A 20,975-nucleotide genomic window follows, 5' to 3' on the forward strand; every position below is an offset into this window, starting at 1 on the left:
TATGTGAGAATTGCCAGAACAATATGAGATACCGAACAAAGTCTACAAACACTTATCTGTAGTAGATTCCTACAATGATCAATAACTTTTAACACATATATTGAATGTCATTTCTGATTAGGCATGAATAGGAATGGGAAAACATTAACACACACTGGCCCACAATCATGCATGGCAACAGTTTAGAATAAAGACTATAGGAGCTGAACTTTCCAGGCCAGTCAGAACTTCCTGGGACACGTTTTACATTCACTCAAATGTCCACACTCTCATTTATATAGATTTGGTTGGACACATTCTTTCCTTACCCAAACGAATGCCTGTAATCCTGACTTGAAGTGGAGTTTGATTAGACATAAAGAGGAATGGGCAAACATTTACACACACCGGCCCACAATCATGCATGGCAACGGTTTAGAATAAAGATCGTAGGAGCTGAACTTGCCAGGCCAGTCAGAACGTCCTGGGACTGGTCTATGAACACGTTCCTACATTCACACAAGTGTCCACACTCTAATGTAGACTATCTGAATTTGGTTGGACACATTCTTTCCTTATTCAAACTAATGCCTGTAATCCTAACTTGAAGTGGAGTCTGAGAGACCTAGAATTGAGATTTTTTCAAAACTGATTGTGAACTCTTTATGAACACAGTAAGTGTGTTATGATGGGGTTAACATGTAAACCCTTGTCCTCCAAAAAGAGAAAGGTCAGCACATTATAAGCTCAGACACACATCAGCCATTTGGACACAAGCCTCCCTCTCCTGTATTCATTATGTCCAATTAGAAAAACGTCACTCGGCAGTTCCACTTGGAACAGTGAAAAATAGAAAAACAGACTGTCCCCCAGGATTAGAGGCGGGCCCTCTGTTTTAAAAGGCACTGGAGCATCGATGAGCCTTGGTGACCCAGCCAACACAGGCTATGGTCTGGCTGCTGTGACCAGAGTTAGGCCAGGCTCCTCTTCACAAGGCCTAGTCAGCTATTGTACTGTACTGTACTTTACTGTACTGTACTGCCTGTTGGCTGACCTTCCACATACCTATTGCAGAGCCTCTACCACTAATCAGAACACTATAGTCAGTTAATATAGTTTATTAGCTTTCCATTTGACTAATTCTTAATTACAACTAAATGTTCCAATAATTTTACAGTAGTCTATTTCATATCAAGACATCTTTCCCCCCCACCATGTGATAAATGTTTCATATGATATCTATGGCTCTGTGTGGTTATCCGATGAGGAAGTTGGTGACAACCCTGTAGCTACCAGTTTACATTTACACAGTGGCAGTAAAGCGAAAGCGAGCCAAGCTATCACACACGGTGTCCCTTTGCCTACATGGAGGATGATGATTTATTATTAAAGCATTACTAGTGTGAGGCAGTGTGTGCCGGCCAGTACAATCAGGATCTCGCTGGTTTGGGCTCCCAGACAGGTGAGGCTGAGCTGTCAGGGGCTGGGTCACCGTGCTGTTGCACACATCTCTCTCTACCTCTCTCTCTTACTCTCTCTAGGCTCTCTCTCTCAGTCACGGCAGACGTGCACATTGCTTCATACATCCTCTCTCATTCTCTCTTCCTGTCTCGCTCTCTCACTCTTATCTCTCTCCCCACCTCAGATGGGCACATGGCCTCATACTTCCTCTCTCTCTCTCTCTCAAATTCAATTCAATTTGCTTTATTGGCATGACGTAACAATGTACATATTGCCGAAGCTTACTTTTGATATTTACAATATGAAAATAATAAGAATCAAAATTGTCAACTGAACAACAGTAACAACAATAACCAAGGGTCAAAATAACCATATATTGAACAATAACAATAACAATAAGCATACAGTAGAGGACATGTGCAGGTTGATTGGTCTGTCAGACACAGCAATGTAGTGCGCTGCCAACCCACAGCTCTCTGCGTCCTCCCCCAACAGGATGGGTAGCCTACTCACATCAGAGAGGTCTTTTGAATAAGGGTTTCAAATTTGGGGAAATGACAGTCTCTCATTGTTTTATATTTTTTTACATTTTGTCAGGAAATGCAGCTCTGTCTCAGGTTCTGCTGTTGTGCAGTGGTTGCACAGCCTTTCCTCTACAGGGAGACAGGTTTTCCTATGTCTACCCTTCTCAATGGCAAGGCTGTGCTCACTGAGCCTGTACTTTGTCAAGGTTTTTCTAAGGTTTTGATCAGTAACCACGGTCAAATAGTTTGCCATGGTGTACTGTCGATTTAGGGCCAGATAGCACTGCATTTTGCTTTGTGCTTGGGTTTCCCAATAAGACATGTAGTTTAGTTTTGATTTTGTTGTCATTTGTTTTATTCTGAATGACTGGATGTTCTGGTCCTGGGGCTTCAGTGTGTTAGTAGAACAGGTTTGTGAACTCAGCCCCAGGACCAGCTGGTCTCTCTCTCTCTCTCTCTCTCTCTCTCTCTCTCTCTCTCTCTCTCTCTCTCTCTCTCTCTCTCTCTCTCTCTCTCTCTCTCTCAGTCATGGCAGACGTGCGCATTGCCTTATATGTCCTCTCTCATTCTCTCTTCCTCTGAGTCAAAATGAGAAACCACACACCATGAGCTCTGTAATGGTCATAAGGATAGACCTAAAACAGACCATTATAGTAATTTGTCTTGCTCTCTCTCTCTCGTTTTCTCTCTCTTTGACTCTCTCTAGGCTCTCTCTCTTTCTCTCTCTTTGACTCTCTGTTTGACTCTCTCTAGGCTCTCTCTCTTTCTCTCTCTTTCTCTCTCTCTGACTCTCTCAAGGCTCTCTCTCTCTTTCTCTCTCTTTGACTCTCTCTAGGCTCTCTCTCTTTCTCTCTCTTTCTCTCTCTGACTCTCTCAAGGCTCTCTCTCAAGGCTCTCTCTCTTTGACTCTCTCTAGGCTCTCTCTCTCTTTGACCTTCTAGGCTCTCTCTCTCTCCCCCTCTCTTTCTCTCTCAGTGATGGCAGACGTGCACATTGCCTCATACGTCCTCTCTCATTCTCTCTTCCTCTGAGTCAAAATGAGAAACCACACACCATGAGCTCTGTAATGGTCATAAGGATAGACCTAAAACAGACCATTATAGTAATTTGTCTTGCTCTCTCTCTCTCGTTTTCTCTCTATTTGACTCTCTCTAGGCTCTCTCTCTTTCTCTCTCTTTGACTCTCTCTAGGCTCTCTCTCTTTGACTCTCTCTGTTTGACTCTCTCTAGGCTCTCTCTCTTTCTCTCTTTCTCTCTCTCTGACTCTCTCAAGGCTCTCTCTCTCTTTCTCTCTCTTTGACTCTCTCTAGGCTCTCTCTCTCTTTGACTTTCTAGGCTCTCTCTCTCTCCCCCTCTCTTTCTCTCTCAGTGATGGCAGACGTGCACATTGCCTCATACGTCCTCTCTCATTCTCTCTTCCTCTGAGTCATGCAGTAGTGGGGACCTGGGCAGCCTCTGTCTCACTCTCTCTAAACCTGTCTAGCTACAGTGGTCCCCAGCTGCCCAGGTCCCCACTACTTAACTCATTCTTTTGAGGTGCCTCAGGTCTCTCTACTGTCTGCGTGTGAATGGGCCAAACCACTACATCATACCAGACATAGCAGCACTGCCACTAGCCTAGCGCTCAGCTTGGCCGTTCATGTTCACTCACCTCAGGTGAACCCATCGCTTGCATTCACAACGTTACATCAAAACACTCCTTATAATCAACTGAACCAGATGCAGCAGTGTTGCACATTTCCATTTGTATTTCAATATGAACATTGATGCAAAGGCTGTTTGTCCCTAATGATAAGATACAGTGTATATGGTTTCTCACCATAATATTTGAAGACACGCTAAATCTCTGGCTCAATTGCCATCCAGGTCCTCTATATCAGAAAGGAAGGCCCAGAAATTCCTTAAAGACTCTAACCATCCAAGCCATAGACCATTCTCTCTGCTTCCGCATGGCAAGTGGTACGGTGGAGGCAGGTAGCCTGGCGGGTAGGAGCGTTTGGCCAGTAACCGAAAAGTTGCTGGATCGAATCCCCGAGCTGTCAAGGTAAACATCGGTCGTTCTGCCCCTGAGCAAGGCAGTTAACCCACTGTTCCCCGGACGCCGTGGATGTCGATTAAGGCAGCCCTCCGCACTTGGGTTGGGTTAAATGCGGAAGACACATTTCAGTTGAATGTATTCAGTTGTACAACTGACTAGGTATCCCCCTTTCCTTTCGGTGCATCAAGTCTGACACAAACAGGCTCCTGAACAGCTTCTATTCCCATGCTAAATAGCGAACAAAATGGCTACACAGACTATTTGAGTTGACCTTTGTATTTTATTCTTATTTTTGCACTCTATGCACACTCACAGGGCAATACACACTACACACACTGATACCCCATCACACATAGAAACACTCACTCCATCATTTGATCACACACACATAATATGCAGATACATTTATACTGACTCTGACACTCACTCACATGCAATTACCATATATGCTGCTGCTCCTTCTCACCTTACCCCTATACGTATCTACCTCTATCCATCCAGTATCCCTGCACATTGTAAATATGGTACTAAAACTGACCCTGTATATAGTATGCTTACTTACTTTATCATGTTCTTCTTATTTTTATATCTTGTGTGTCTTTGTTCTACCTTGTTATTTTTAGTATTATATTGTAATTGATTACTGCATTATTGGGGTTATAGCTAGCAAGAAAGGCATTTCACTGTACTTGTGCATGTGACATTAAAACGTAAAACTTGAAACTGAAACAGACTCTCCTTCGTTAGACTCTTTACAATGATACTGAGAAACAGCTAAAGGAATTTGTCACGGACGTACAGTATCTCCATTTCACCTGAAGGACAGGCAAATTAGTCTAAAAATGTTCGGTCGAGCACAAGGTAGTCTCGGAAGCTCAGGCTTTTCATGTTCTGTTACAATATTTGAGTCAATGAGAGGGGTTTCTAAATCAGCCCACCACCCCCCAAAATGAGAAACCACACACCATGAGCCTGTAATGGCCATAAGGACAGGCCTAAAACAGACCATTATAGTCATTTCTCTCTCTCTCTCTTCTCCCTCTCCTCTCTCTCTCTCTCTCTCTCTCTCTCTCCTCTCCTCTCCTCTCTCTCTCTCTCTCTCTCTCTCTCTCTCTCTCTCTCTCTCCTCTCTCATCTCTCTCTCTCCTCTCTCTCTCTCCTCTCTCTCTCCTCTCTCTCTCTCTCTCTCTCTCTCTCTCCTCTCTCTCTCCTCTCCTCTCTCTCTCTCTCTCTCTCTCTCTCTCTCTCTCTCTCTCTCTCTCTCTCTCTCTCTCTCTCTCTCTCTCTAGGCTCTCTCTCTCTCTCTCTAGGCTCTCTTCCCCCTCTCTTTCTCGCTCCGTCATAGCAGACGTGCGCATTGCCTCATACGTCCTCGCTCTTCTCTCTCTCTCTCTCTCTCTCTCTCTGTCTCTCTTTGACTATCTAGGCTCTCTCTCTCTCTCTTTCTCTCTCAGTGATGGCAGACGTGCGCATTGCCTCATACGTCCTCTCTCATTCTCTCTTCCGCTGAGTCATGCAGTAGTGGGGACCTGGGCAGCCTCTGTCTCACTCTCTCTAAACCTGTCTAGCTACAGTGGTGTAAGACTCTCAATGACATACTGTAACGGGAACAGATGATGTGTTCGTGACTACAAGCATGTTACATGCAGTCAGTAGAAAGACAACTCGCCACAACACGAAACTGGACCAAAAAAAGCTTGTAGATGTAAGTTAAGCAAATGTTTCAGAGGAGCTAGTAAACCTCCCCTGTCACCACATTCCATCCCAGAGATTTTCACCCGCTCAAACAAGGACCTAAGGCTGCCAAGTAGGTAACTACTTGTTGATTATATAGGAATAGTTAATCATCCATTTACAGGAAGGAGAAACATTGACAGGGTCAATCACCCTGAGATTGAGTTCTATGTTATGAACAATAATGATTTAGATGAGTTTATTAGTCACATGCACAGGGTCTCACATGTAACTGCAGTGACATTCTTAATCTCCGTGCTCCAACAGTGCAGGTCAAAAAGAGAAGTTGGAAGTCCAGGGGCAGGAGGGAGACTGGGGGTAGAAGCTATTGGCCATTCTGACAGTTTTTGTCAGCGTCTGAGTGATGGATGTGGAGAACAGGTCGTGGCTCAGGAGACTGAGGTCCTAGATGACTGCCATTTAATGAGTCAGACCAACATGTGAGGGGCACTCAAACTGTTAAGTAATTTATGCAACACATATATTATTTTCAAAATGCTTTTCTCAGAAAAACAAGAAAAAGAAAAACATGTCGAAATCCACATAATTAGATAATAATTGTATTTCAATGAATTGCGACAGAGACACCTTCACCTCCTAAGCTGTTATTTGCAAACCTGCCCAACGGGAAAAATAATACTTAAAGTATAGTTAAATATACTACAAATTCATAAAGTGTATTTTAATTAGCTGTTTTTCAGTCTTTAAGTCCAAAATTATTGGCACCCTTGATAAAGATGAGCAAAAAAGACTATAAAATAAATATTACAAATACTGAGCTATATTGTATGCTTCAAAAGATAGAGGTCAAAATTATTGGCACCCCTGTTTTCAATACTCAAGCTCCCCTTATGATGATAACAACACTGAGACGTTTTCTAAAATGTTTTTGGAGATATGGACTGCCCTCTTCATTTCAAACCACAGGTTTTCAATGGGGTTCAAGTCCGGAGACTGAGATGGCAGTGTTTTTTTGCAGTAGCTTGGTGTAGTTAATAAACTAAATTCAAATCTTGGTAGTGTTTTCAGTATTTAATTACTTTTTTGCCATGTAGCGGTGTAGCTAAGAACTGGAACTACACACTACGTTTTTGCAAAAATAAAATATGTGTGAAGTAGGCAAGAATTTCCATATTTTTTCAGCATCAGACCAGCTTAATTCTCACTTCAAACATAGTTTTTGTGTTTAATAGGCTAAATTACCCATTCTGTTAACATCTGACTCCTCAGTGAACTGTTCTTGCCATTTATACTGAACAAAAATATAAACGCAACATGCAACAACTTTGAAGATGAACTGAGTTACAGTTCATATAAGGAAATCAGTCAATTGAAATAATTCCGTAAACCCTTAAATTAAATCAAATCAAATGTATTTATATAGCCCTTACATCAGCTGATATCTCAAAGTGCTGTACAGAAACCCAGCCTAAGACCCCAAACAGCAAGCAATGCAGGTGTAGAAGCACGGTGGCTAGGAAAAACTCCCTAGAAAGGCCAAAACCTAGGAAGAAACCTAGAGAGGATCCAGGCTATGAGGGGTGGCCAGTCCTCTTCTGGCTGTGCCGAGTGGAGATTATAACAGAACATGGCCAAGATGTTCAAATGTTCATAAATGACCAGCATGGTCAAATAATAATAATCACTGTAGTTGTCGAGGGTGCAACAAGTCAGCACCTCAGGAGTAAATGTCAGTTGGCTTTTAATAGCCGATCATTGAGAATATATCTACCGCTCCTGCTGTCTTTAGAGAGTTGAAAACAGCAGGTCTGGGACAGGTAGCACGTCCGGTGAACAGGTCAGGGTTCCATTGCCGCAGGCAGAACAGTTGTAACTGGAGCAGCATGACTGGGCATGTGCAGCCATGGGTGGGCCTGGGAGGGCATAAGCCCATCCGCTGGGGAGCCAAGCCCAGCCAATCAGAATGGATTTTTCCCCTCAGACGATCCCGCAGGTGAAGAAGCCGGATGTGGAGGTCCTGGGTCGGCGAGATTACACGTGTTCTGCGGTTTTGAGGCCGGTTGGACATACTGACACATTTTCTAAAAGGACATGTGGTAGAGACATGAACATTAAATTAAATTATCTGGCAACAGCTCTGGTGGACATTCCTGCAGTCAGCATGCCAATTGCACGCTCCTTCAAAACTTGAGACATCTGTGGCACTCTGTTGTGTGACAAAACTGCACATTTTAGTGGCCTTTTATTGTCCCCAGCACAAGGTGCACCTGTGTAATGATCATGCTGTTTAATCAGCTTCGTCTCATGCCACACCTGTCAGGTGGATGGATTATCATGGCAAAGGAGAAATGCTCACTAATAGGGATGTAAACAAATTTGTGTACAACATTTGAGAGAGATACACTTTTTTGTGTGTATGGAACATTTCTGTGACCTTTTATTTCAGCGCATGAAACATGGGACCAACACTTTACATGTTGCGTTTGTATTTTTGTTCAGTGTAGAAATGATAATTTATCACAAAGAAGTTTGGATTTAGTGAACTACTTTTTCAAAGTAACTTTAATTAAGTAAACTGTTTTTCTTAAGGCTAGATTTAGTGTAGCTTAACTTCTTCCAGTGTGAAGTAATTGGTACGTAGCTTAGTAAACTATATTTGCAGAGCAGCTTCCCCAACACTGTAAGATGGTCATTGCAAAATGTTGATTTTGTGGAAATTAACCATTTCTTTTTGGATTTTGATTAGTGCTTGGGGTTATTGACTTGCATTAAGATCCACTTGCAGTCATTCAATTTATTTACAATTGTTCCAATTTAGATAATTTAAAATATACAAAAGTAGATTTATCATGGACATACAGTACTTCTATATACTTAAATATATTAATGGGAGATCAGTGGTATGGTATGGAGTCACAGTTGAATGTATATCATTTATGTTTTTCAGCTGGCCAGACAAGCATGCAAGCAATTCTTATTAATGTGATCCAAAAGATTAATGAAGTTTGTGGATTTGCTCACACAAAAGCCACACATGATCTAAGAGGACTGCGGGGGAACTGAAGCACAGTGGTGTTATCAACATGCTCTTTGTACTAAGTTGCTTTCCTTCGTACTTTTTTTCTTTCTAAAAGGTCCTTCTTATTTTGATCTTTTGAGTGTCTTTTGAGTTTCATGAAGCAGGACCATAGTAAAAAAAATGTAAAAATCCAGTGGTCACTGCTTTAAGTCGACTCAGGAGTTTCATGATAACACTATTAGGATGTTGACTTTTTTTGTGATTAATCCTTTTGGTGAATCCATCAGTCGCTGAAAGATTAATTCTGAGAATGATAACTCAGTGGGCCCAACAAGCCGTGCCCTCTTTGGCAGTATGACCAAAGTTAGGAAAATACTGATGAAATATGTGGTCAAGCTGTTTGTAACATATTGGCTCCCCCTTGTGGATCAAAACACAAGTCCAAGGTACATTACCACAGTATACTGTAAACACAGCAACAGACAGACATTATCTGGTCAACCAAAGATGTTTTGCTCAAAATCATTAATGTTTTTTTCTTCCTATAATAATAGTAATATAGTAATAGTAATAATAGTCACATCTGGACATGGTAACCTCTGGGTTCTCCTGGACTGGGAAGGAAAGTATAGTACCGTAAGTACCGTATAGCGAAAGGGAAAAGGGGGATACCTAGTCAGTTGTACAACTGAATGCATTCAGCTGAAATGTGTCTTCCGAATTTAACCCAACCCCTCTGAGTCAGAGAGGTGTGGGGGGCTGCCATAATCGACATCCACGTCTTCGGCGCCTGGGGAACAGTGGGTTAACTGCCTTGCTCAGGGGCAGAATGACAGATGTTTACCTTGTCAGATCGGGGATTCAATCCAGTAACCTTTCGGTTACTGGCTCTAACCACTAGGCTACCTGCCGCATAGTGTAGTGCAGGTATTCCCAAACTGGGGTACACGCACAATGCTGTCGAGGGTACGCCAAATAAAAATGTGATTCACATTTTTTTTTAAATTAAATAGACATATTTATTTTACATACACTACCGTTCAAAAAGTTTGGGGTCACTTAGAAATGTCCTTGTTTTTGAAAGAAAAGCTACTTTTCTGTCCATTACAATAACATCAAATTGATCAGAAATACAAGGTAGACATTTTAATTTTGTAAATTACTATTGTAGCTGGAAACAGCTGATTTTTTATGGAATATCTACACAGGCGTACAGCCCATTATCAGCAACCATCACTCCTGTGTTCCAATGGCACGATGTGTTAGCTAATCCAAGTTTATCATTTTAAAAGGCTAATTGTTCATTAGAAAACCCTTTTGCAATTATGTTAGCACAGCAGAAAACTGTTGTTCTGATTAAAGAAGCAATAAATGTAACGATCTGGGTGTAGTGGGTGCGAAGTCAGGCGCACGAAGCAGAGAGTTCAGTGGTAGTGCTAATTTTCACACAAAACAAATGCCCCAAAACCGGGGACTGCAACAGTCCAGCAAAACCCACAAAACACGAAACACATATACCTCAACCGTGCACCCTAGTTACACAAACAATCCCGCACAAATAGCAGGCGGGCCTGCTGGGTAATATAGCCCAACTAATTAACCAAACACAAAACAGGTGAAACCAATAAACAGAAAAGGGGAAAAAATGATCAGTGGCAGATAGTAGGCCGGTGACGACGACCGCAGAGCGCCACCCGAACAGGAAGGGGAGCCATCTTCATTAGGAATCGTGACAATAAAACTGCCCTTCAGACTAGTTGAGTATCTGGAGCATCAGCATTTGTGGGTTCAATTACAGGCTCAAAATGACCAGAATCAAAGAACTTTCTCCTGAAACTCGTCAGTCTATTATTGTTCTGAGAAATGAAGGCTATTCCATGCGAGAAATTGCAAAAGGGTTTTCTAATGATCAATTAGCCTTTTAAAATTATAAACTTGGATTAGCTAACACAACGTGCCATTTGAACACAGTAGTGATGGTTGCTGATAATGGGCCTCTGTACGCCTATGTAGATATTCCATAAAAAATCTGCCGTTGTCACGATCGTCGTAGAGAGGAGACCAAGGCGCAGCGTGATTTGAATGCATACTTCTTTTAATAAAGAAATATACTGAACAAACGAAAATACAAAACGACCGTGACCGCTATAAACAATGAGTGCAGACATGCAACATCACAAAGACAATAACCCACAAAACCAACATGGAAATGGTAACCTAAATAGGATCCCCAATCAGAGACAACGATAAACAGCTGCCTCTGATTGGGAATCAATCAAGGCCACCATTGACCTACATATGCCTAGACTAACTACACACACCTAGACATACATAAACCCTAGATAATACCAAAACCCCATAGATATATAAAACCCCTAGACAAGACAAAAACACACATACCACCCTCGTCACACCCTGACCTAAACAAAATAATAAAGAAAACAAAGAATACCAAGGTCAGCGCATGACAGCCGTTTCCAGCTACAATAGTAATTTACAATATTATCAATGTTAACACTGTATTTCTGATCAATTTGATGTTGTTTTAATGAACAAAGAAAATGTTTTTCTTTCAAAACAAGGACATTTCTAAGTGACCCAAAACTTTTGAACTGTGGTGTATATATTTAAAAAATGTCTTCACATTTTCAAACAGTTCATTTATATTTCCCAACGGGGCTATACATTTGGGCTAGGTTTTTTTCTCACCTGGGTAGCCTCATTTCACTGCCAAAAATAAAATTAAACCATCTAGTGTTCAGCGAAATAACAACACTGTGTCAAATACAGGTAGCCTAGTCAAAGAATTAACATCCAATCACATTAACCTTACTCTCTCGCTGGAATTCCACTAACGGTCCGTATTTAGCCAAAAGTAGCTGCTACTCATTCCGTTTGCTCAAAAATGGTTAAAAAAAAGAAGGGCCGCGTAGAGACACATAACAGGACAACAAGAGAGGATATTTGTAAAGTACTGGACAGCTTTGTGACATCAAATGGACTTTGGTGGTCAAGATGTGTTGGTATCTGTACTGATAGCGCAAAAGCCATGACAGGTAGGCATAGTGGAGTGGTAACGCGTGTGCAAGCAGTTTCTCCGGACGCCACTTGGGTACACTGCAGCATCCACCGAGAGGCTCTTGCTGGCAAGGGAATGGCTGACAGCTTGAAAGACGTTTTGGACACTACAGTGAAAATGGTTAACTTTGTTAAAGCAAGGCCCCTGAACTCTCGTGTATTTTCTGCACTATGCAATGATATGGGCAGCGACCATGTAACGCTTTTACAACATACAGAAGTTTGCTGGTTATCAAGTAGCAAAGTATTGACACGTTTTTTTAAATTGAGAGACGAGCTTGTCTGACCGCTTGCATGATGCCGAGTTTCTCACAAGACTTACCTATCTACTGTAGGTGATGTTTTTTCTCGCCTAAATGATCTGAATCTAGGATTACAGGGAGTCTCCGCAACTATATTCGATGTGCGGGACAAAATTGAGGCTATGATTAAGAAGTTGGAGCTCTTCTCCGTCTGCATTAACAAGGACAACACACAGGTCTTTCCATCATTATATGATTTTTTGTGTTCAAATGAAATGAAATGAGCTTACGCACAATGTCAAATGTGATCCCTTTCATGCCCTGCCTCCAGTCCACTTACCGATATCTGACCAAAAGAGCCTCATCGAAATTGCAACAAGCAGTTCTGTGAAAATTGAATTTAATCAGAAGCCACTGACAGATTTCTGTGCAAATCGCTTGGCAAATCGCGCTGTTAAGACACTGATGCCCTTTGCAACCACATACCTATGTGAGAGTGTATTCTCGGCCCTCACTAGCATAAAAACTAAATACAAGCACAGACTGTGTGTGTAAAATTATTTACGACTGAGACTCTCTCCAATACAACCCAACTTGCAGAGTTATGTGCATCCTTTCAAGCACGCCCTTCTCATTAATCTGTGGTGAGTTATTCACAATTTTCAATGAACAAAGAAGGTTTTATATGTAAGATGGTTAAATAAAGAGCAAAATGATTGATTATTATTATATTATTATTTGTGCCCTGGTCCTATAAGAGCTCTTTGTCACTTCCCACGAGCCGGGTTGTGAGAAAAACTCACACTCATTCTAATGTTTAATAAATGTATCGTATAGTGTGTGTGTGGCAGGCTTACAATGATGGCAAAAAACAACATTTGAGAGTGCGCTGACCCTGGTGCTGGAGGGGGTACGCAGCTGGAGTGCGCTGACCCCAATGTTTGAAGGGGTACGGCACTATAAAAAGTTTGGGAACCACTGGTGTAGTGTAATAGTCTAGTGTAGTAGTATCTTTTTTTCCTCTCAGACTGTTACCCAAGCACTGCTGCTGGCATTTCACACACTTTGCCAAGCATCTCACAGACACTACTGCCAGACGACCTCAAGCCCAGCTTTCACCAGCTTCCAGTCATTGTGCAGATGCTCGCAGATACAGTCATTGTGCAGATGTAGCAGATAACCATAGACATCCAGTCATTGTGCTAGTTAGCATTGGCTCGCAAATCTACCTCTACCTTCCTTCATACTGGACACAGAGACATACAAATGTATTCCTTTAAGATTAATAAACTTACTGTGAGTTGCTCTGGATAAGCACATCTACTAAATTACAAAAATGTCAAATGTAGATGTTTTACAAAAAAAACTAAAAACCTAAAACCTAGCAGTACTACTTATTTCTCTGAGAGACATTTTGCAAGAAAACATGATTATTTGTCACTCTGAAATGAAACCAAGTAAGTGATTTTAAACAAATATGTCTGTCATTGAACAACCCAATGATATGATTAGATAGTGAAAAAACACACCAATTTCTTTCATAATTTCTTCAAACAATTTAAGCCCATTTACCAACATTTCTGAAAATGGATATACTGTATAGCGTTTTGGAATATATGTAATAGTAATTTAGTGATTGTGTTTTATAGCATAGTTATGGAGTTCAGCAGTGATATATGAATGAAACAAGATATTAAGTTGATAGTAGAGGTCGACCGATTAATCGGAATGGACGATTAATTAGGGCTGATTTCAAGTTTTCATAACAATCGGAAATCGGTAATTTTGGAATGCCGATTTTGCCAATTTTTTTATTTAACTAGGCAAGTCAGTTAAGAACACATTCTTATTTTCAATGATGGCCTAGGAATGGTGGGTTAACTGCCTTGTTCAGGGGCAGAATGACAGATTTTTACCTTGTCAGCTCAGGGATTCAATCTTGCAACCTTACGGTTAACTAGTCCAACGCTCTAACCACCTGCCTCACGAGGAGCCTGCCTGTTACGCGAATGCAGTAAGAAGCCAAGGTAAGTTGCTAGCTAGCATTAAACTTATCTTATAAAAAACAATCAATCAATCAATCATAATCACTAGTTATAACTACACATGGTTGATGATATTACTAGTTTATCTAGCGTGTCCTGTGTTGCATATAATTGATGCAGTGCGCATTTGCGAAAAAGGACTGTCATTGCTCCAACGTGTACCTAACCATAAACATCAATGCCTTTCTTAAAATCAATACACAGAAGTATATATTTTTAAACCTGCATATTTAGCTAAAATAAATCCAGGTAAGCAGGCAATATTAACCAGGTGAAATTGTGTCACTTCTCTTTGATTCATTGCACGTAGGGTCAGAGTATATGCAACAGTTTGGGCCGCCTGGCTCATTGCGAACTAATTTGCCAGAATTTTACGTAATTATGACATAACATTGAAGGTTGTGCAATGTAACAGGAATATTTAGACTTATGGATGCCACCCGTTAGATAAAATACGGAACGGTTCCGTATTTCACTGAAAGAATAAACGTTTTGTTTTCGAGATGATAGTTTCCGGATTCAACCATATTAATGACCTAAGGCTCGTATTTCTGTGTGTTATAATGTTATAATTAAGTCTATGATTTGATAGAGCAGTCTGACTGAGCGATGGTAGGCACCAGCAGGCTCATAAGCATTCATTCAAACAGCTCTTTTGTGCGTTTTGCCAGCAGCTCTTCGCAATGCTTCAAGCATTTTGCTGTTTATGACTTCAAGCCTATCAACTCCTGAGATTATGCTGGTGTAACCGATGTGAAATGGCTAGCAATTTAGCGGGGTGCGCGCTAATAGCGTTTCAAACGTCACTCGCTCTGAGACTTGGAGTAGTTGTTCCCCTTGCTCTGCATGGGTAACGCTGCTTCGAGGGTGGCTGTTGTCGATGTTAAAAGGAACCACCAGCTTTCATATGTTCTCATATGTTCTCATGTTCTGAGCAAGGAAGTTAAACGTTAGCTTTCTTACATGGCACACATTTCACTTTTACGTTCTTCTCCAACACTTTGTTTTTGCATTATTTAAACCAAATTGAACATGTTTCATTATTTATTTGAGGCTAAATTGATTTTATTGATGTATTATATTAAGTTAAAATAAGTGTTCATTCAGTATTGTTGTAATTGTCATTATTACAAATAAATTAAAAAAATCGGCCGATTAATCTGTATCTGCTTTTTTTGGCCCTCCAATAATCGGTATCGGTATCGGCGTTGAAAAATCATAATCGGTCGACCTCTAGTTGATAGGTCTATTTCTATGAAGGTCAACTTACAAATGCTGTATATTTACAGGCTCTGTGACCTGACCATGCAGCTGGTCATTCAGTAGGAGCCTTGAATCTCCATGCCAGACAAGATTACTGTCTGCAACACATTGGCAGGAGAGAGCAGGAGTTTACTCTGGGGCAACCAGCAGAGCCAAAATAAATCTGATCTGAGGAAAGTTCTGCCCTCTGTGTCACACCGTGACCTTAGAGATCCTTATTATTCTCTATGTTTGCTTAGGTCAGGGTGTGACTCGGGTGGGAAAGTTTATGTTTTCTATTTCTTTGTTTTTGGCCGAGTGTGGTTCCCAATCAGAGGCAGCTGTCTATCGTTGTCTCTGATTGGGGATCATATAATAGTTGTCATTTTCCTTTTGGGTTTTGTGGGATCTTGTTTTCTGTTTAGTGTCTGTGCCTGTCAGAACTGTTCGCTTTCGTTTTTTTCGCTGTTGTTATTTTGTTTGAGTGTTTTTTTTTAAATAAACGAATCATGAACACTTTCCACGCTGTGCTTTGGTCTACGCTTCCTACCACCAACAAGAGCCGTTACACTCTGTGATATGAGCCCCTTTAGTTTTATGGGTGATGCACAGTGACCAGCAGATACAGTTCAAATTGACTGGTACGTCAGAGTGGAATTGTGACTGGCAGAACTCTTACGCATGAGTCACAGTAAGTTTAGGCCAAATGTTTCCACGCCCCTATCAGCTTTTGTTACAGTTGTATCCTATACTAACCAGTCAAATATGTCCGGTATGTACACTACATACATTATTTCAGCTTTAATACCAAACAATTATCTTATTACACAGGAATGCAAGCCTTGTCCCTCATCATTGACTCTCTTCTATCAACACAGTGTAGGTGTTGTTTTCCGGATCCTGATGGTACCACAGAAATATTGTGTAATGAATTTCTTCAGCTTACCTTTTGTCACATTGATTTATTTGACACTCATTCAATAAAGCATACATTACTTATGCACCCTTTAGCTACTGCACTATAATAGAAGGGATTGCAAGATCTAAGTTGAAAGATATTCACTCTAAAGTCCAATAATCGAACACGTTCATCAAAGTATATCTACCCCACATTGTAATATGAGTACCCTACATTGACAAGTATAAGTATAAATGGTAATGGCCTACCATTGCACAATGAAATCAACAGGTGCTTACCTTTGTATCATAAGGTCCCTTCACCAAGGCTGTTTTCTCTGTGGAGATGATCTGCACCTGTTTAACCCCATTGATAACAGTCATCCTCAAGTCTCTGTTATCACAACAATGGAGTTAATAGAAAGACCATCTGTTATAGGAGCGTACAGCGTCAGTCTTTTGAATCTATGATCCTGGAGAGAAAAAAGAGGTGAAGAGAGTAAAAATAAAGTTAGCGGATGTCAGTCAGTCTCAGCCTCCCACTGATGATTCACTTGTCTACAACAGTCCCTCTCTCTCCCCTCTCCTTTCATCACCTGATGCACTAATGCTATGAAACCATTAGCTTCTCAGGGAGACCATCAGCCCATCATGGGGTTTCAGACTGTTTTTTTCACTTTATAAAAGGCCATTCAGTGAACTTGTGGCAGTATCTCAGATTTCTTAATTGAATTCACAACTAGGCCACCTCTCAAAATAGTGTTCCTCAGAGAAATGGTGTGCCTCAGAGAGATGGTATCTTACAACTTCATAGCTCTGAGCAAATTGTGAGCCCTTTTTTTGTATTATGTAGATTGTTATGTTCTCCTTTTGTTTGGTTATGGGTTTCATGTGGATTTAATTTAATCATTGTAAAGATAGGGTAGCACATCCTGAGTAATACAGCTTATTTTTCCACCAGCAGGTGGCTGTGTTATTTTGTGATCCTTGCTGCAGCTCATTTCAGGAGGTTGATAAGCTACACACCATTTCAATATTGTCCACTTGGTGACTGTGAATGTGCTCCGTGCTTAACTAACTGGGTGATTCATATGCAATGAGCCCATTCTCTAATGACTCCTCACATCTGGTCTACAACAGCACCACAACAGAGTATCTGGTGTTATTACTTTACATTTTTTGCAAGAAAGCCAAACTGCACTAGATTGTAAAACAATTATTCTAACTCTTCTACTCACAACAGTTTAATGTAGACACATCCATGTCGGTTTCTGTTTAGTTTCAGATCTAGGACTATATATTCTGTTTATATATTGATTTGTGAGTTTGCATGCTCAACTAATGATGTTGCTGTTGAAGCATTGGTGCATATGAGAAAAAGGGATTGGCTCATAGACTAATGTTTTTAGTCAACCAGGGGATCAACTAAGCTGAGGTAGCCATCATTAATATTTCATTATGATTCGCATGAATAATTCACACTTTTGCTTCATATGGCAGAATGGTGTATTGAACACACCTTGTCATAGTTGATTTGAGGTATTGCATACCATTGCATTATCCTGCTGTCTGCCTTTTCAGCTCATAATAACGGGTCTTTTGGGAATAACCAAGTTACTGAAACCTCACATCTATGAAGGTTCTGGGAGGTAGGTATCAAGGGGGCTGTGAAAGAGCAGATAATTAACTCATGGTCCAACCAAATATGTAGTATTCTGATAAATTATTCAGCATTTGCACTCCATTTGCACTTCCTGCTCATGTTACAGGAAACACACCCTGAAAAATTAGCAATTAATCTATTCTATCTTCATATTATTACCATTGGTCAAAATTCGAGCCTCAGCCTCATGATTCAAAGTTGATGTATAAGGCTTTGAAGAATTACAAAAAAAATTTGAAAAGTACATAATCTTTCAGAAAATGTTTGATTTTTGAGAAAGAGCCTGTCCATTCCTTGTCATCGTTTCAAACTACTACACTTGCTGTTCTGAATCTGCCTCTGTTCAATCATACATGTTACTTTTAACAGTAGCTTACATGCGGTGTGAACAGAAAATGAACATTTTCTCTCATTGGTTTAATGAGAGAAAAATTATGGAAAACTCACTGAGGCTTCAAAGGGGTGACTGGCTGATGGTGCACAACCCCCTGAGGTCAAGGATAAGGTTCCGTGCCCCACACATGCCTCATAATGAGGTTTCCCAAATGACATGGAATTGTATGGCCACCAGAGGAGGCTGGTGTGATGAGCTATAGGAGGATGGGCTCATTGTAATGGCTGGAATGGAATGGAATTTGATACCGTTCCATAAATTCCATTCCAGCCATTACAATGAGCCTATCCTCCTACAGCTCCTCCCACCAGCCTCCTCTGATGACATCATATGCCCTATTACATCTTTGACCAATCAGCATTGCCACAGAGCCTATTGTGTTTTCATGCACTGCATTTGTGATAGCACTTACACCCTGACATTTGAATACATTTGCCTGCATTGTAACCCCTACCCCCTGACATAATAAAACGGGTGTATCCCTTCCCCCAGCCCTGAATTGTACTCTGGACAATATTACAATAATTTAGTGGAAGATGATAGCAGCTGACATAGAATTGTAGTTCTATATGATCATTTTGAAAATGCCAATTTTTACAATTTCTTATCCAGAATTGATGCTGACCTCATTATCGAGTAAGATATTTCACAATGCAACATTCACTCTTTTCTATTTCGCTCTCTCTTTTTGCTCACACGTTATTTTCAAACACTGCGCTGTCTACGTAACAATTTAAGGGCATGAGCCAATAAAATCCCGGCAAGGGTTAAATCCCTCTGTGTTGCTATGGAGACCATGACAGTAAACTAACCACTAGATAGCACAGCCACTAAGTAAGAATTCGTACAAATTTGCTTTTCGGTCTTAATTTAAGGTTAGGGTTAGGGAGAAGGTTATCCGTGTCGTTAAGGTTAGGGTTAATGTTAAGGTTAAGTTTACAATCAGATTTTAAGAAGATAAATTGTAGAAATAGGTGGGATTTATTACTTTGTGACCGTGGTAACTAGTGACGACCATGTAGTCTGAACGTTCTGCCCATTGGGTGAATGCATGTCACATGTTATATTCTGGAACGCTAATTCATCGATTTTTTTCTACCCACCCCTGCTCCTACACTTGTGCTGGTTTATTCCGACTGTATCAGAAAAAAAACAAGATTCAGAAATGGTGTAGAATAACAGGAAAGGAACACGAGAGTATTTCCAAGCAGGGAAATACAAGGCATTTGGGGAAGGTATGGCAAAAACATTTTATTTTGTTATGAAAGTTCGTTATCGGCCTCGGTCCTCTAGTTGTACTTCTGCGGTTAATGACCGTGTTTGTTTGAGCGTGTACATGCTAGCCGGGAGGAACCTTTATTGAGCAGACAACCCGTGTCTGACTGGCAGAGCCCTGACAGAGCTGGCTGGCTGACGTTAGCAGTTAGCTAGCTAAACTATAGGAACTTCATTGCATTTGTGCATTACACAGGAACACACCAATGAGCAGGCATAAACGGAACTATTTTGTCTATTTAAAAACAGAAGTGCTCGCATCAGCTAACGTTAGTTGGTGTTCGCTGTCTGCATGTGCCTTTGCATGGGTTGTACATTCTCGAACACCCAGCACTACCTTCCCTGGACATTTTTTGGGGGGGGGGGTAGGTTGGTGCCTTTTGAGACTGTGTCCCTTGGGTAACGACCCCTAGGGCGTGGGGGAGGAGTGGGTTACTTATTTTGACAAGTGCAGTAACGTTAACGTTATGGCTGAACGCTCATTGTAGTAACGGGCTAGTTGTAGTGCCCTTGGCTCTCTGTGACCCAAATTACACAAATATATAAATATAGGCTACATGAGTACCCCACACCTCTGTTCAATGTGTGCCTGGGTATATTACATGCATATTACATACCTACCAATCGTCACTATGTAAGCTGTCAAACTGGATAATAAAAAGTAAAAAAATTGGTTACTACTATTACAGTGAGGCTCCTGTAATTTCCTCAAGGCTTTTGAGGTTAATTGTACTGGGACTCCCATTTAGTGCTCAGTATGACAGGAAAGTATTATGGGATAGACATAGTATCTTCCCTTGGATGCCAGGTCACAGTGCTCTGGGATAATAATTTGGAGTAGTGTGTAGGCTACTATTCCATTGTATTCAATACTTCGAAGATAAAGTGGCATTCTTTTTATGGTTGATAGTCTACTCTGTAAATAAGCACGATGGGGGAACTGCCCTTACCGCTAGTCTTGCCCCTGCCCCACCCATGATGCATCAACGTTTTTATTAATTTACTTCCTCATGGAGAGCTAATCCTTTACCTCTGCAGAGATCATCCCCCACAGGATGACCTCCTGGTCACAGGGGGATTGGTGTCTGCAGACTTCAGCTGCATGAGCCCACCAGCCCAGGCCTCTTCTCTTCTACCAGGGGGATATCAGTTAACTCTGGGCCTCCACTGCATCCCAGGGAACGAGGGCTAATTGAAGACCGTGTCACCCTTGTGGTAGTCTGGGCTTCTCTGAGGATGATTAGGGTGGATGGACGCTTGGCTTTAGTTTGCTTTTGGAGTGTCTGCTGACTTGTAACTGCAAAGTCATATTTTCTCATCCACGACTAAACAGCATGAGTTGCTGTTTTCATTTTATTGACTGAAACTAGACATAGTTCAGAGTAAGCAGTGAGACAGCTCATGTCTAAGGGTAGGCTAACTTT

At 41.1% G+C, this 20,975-nt stretch overlaps 2 protein-coding genes across 2 annotated transcripts in view; one reads left to right on the top strand and one right to left on the bottom strand.

The window, feature by feature from the left end:
* Window positions 1-16,780, bottom strand: part of LOC129850866 (solute carrier family 2, facilitated glucose transporter member 1-like) — a 58,721-nt gene extending 41,941 nt beyond the window's left edge. Inside the window, exon 1 of the mRNA XM_055917058.1 lies at window positions 16,520-16,780. Within this exon, the coding sequence (XP_055773033.1) occupies window positions 16,520-16,603 (84 nt within the window). The 5' untranslated portion in view covers window positions 16,604-16,780. The remainder of the gene's footprint in view (window positions 1-16,519) is intronic.
* Window positions 16,781-19,363: 2,583 nt separating this feature from the next.
* The window catches only part of LOC129850888 (polyhomeotic-like protein 2), a 39,878-nt gene continuing 38,266 nt past the window's right edge, over window positions 19,364-20,975 (top strand). Inside the window, exon 1 of the mRNA XM_055917095.1 lies at window positions 19,364-19,511. The gene's annotated coding sequence lies outside the window, so the exon portion shown is untranslated. The remainder of the gene's footprint in view (window positions 19,512-20,975) is intronic.

Source organism: Salvelinus fontinalis, chromosome 3 (assembly GCF_029448725.1).
Source record: "Salvelinus fontinalis isolate EN_2023a chromosome 3, ASM2944872v1, whole genome shotgun sequence".
Taxonomy (NCBI): domain Eukaryota; kingdom Metazoa; phylum Chordata; class Actinopteri; order Salmoniformes; family Salmonidae; genus Salvelinus; species Salvelinus fontinalis.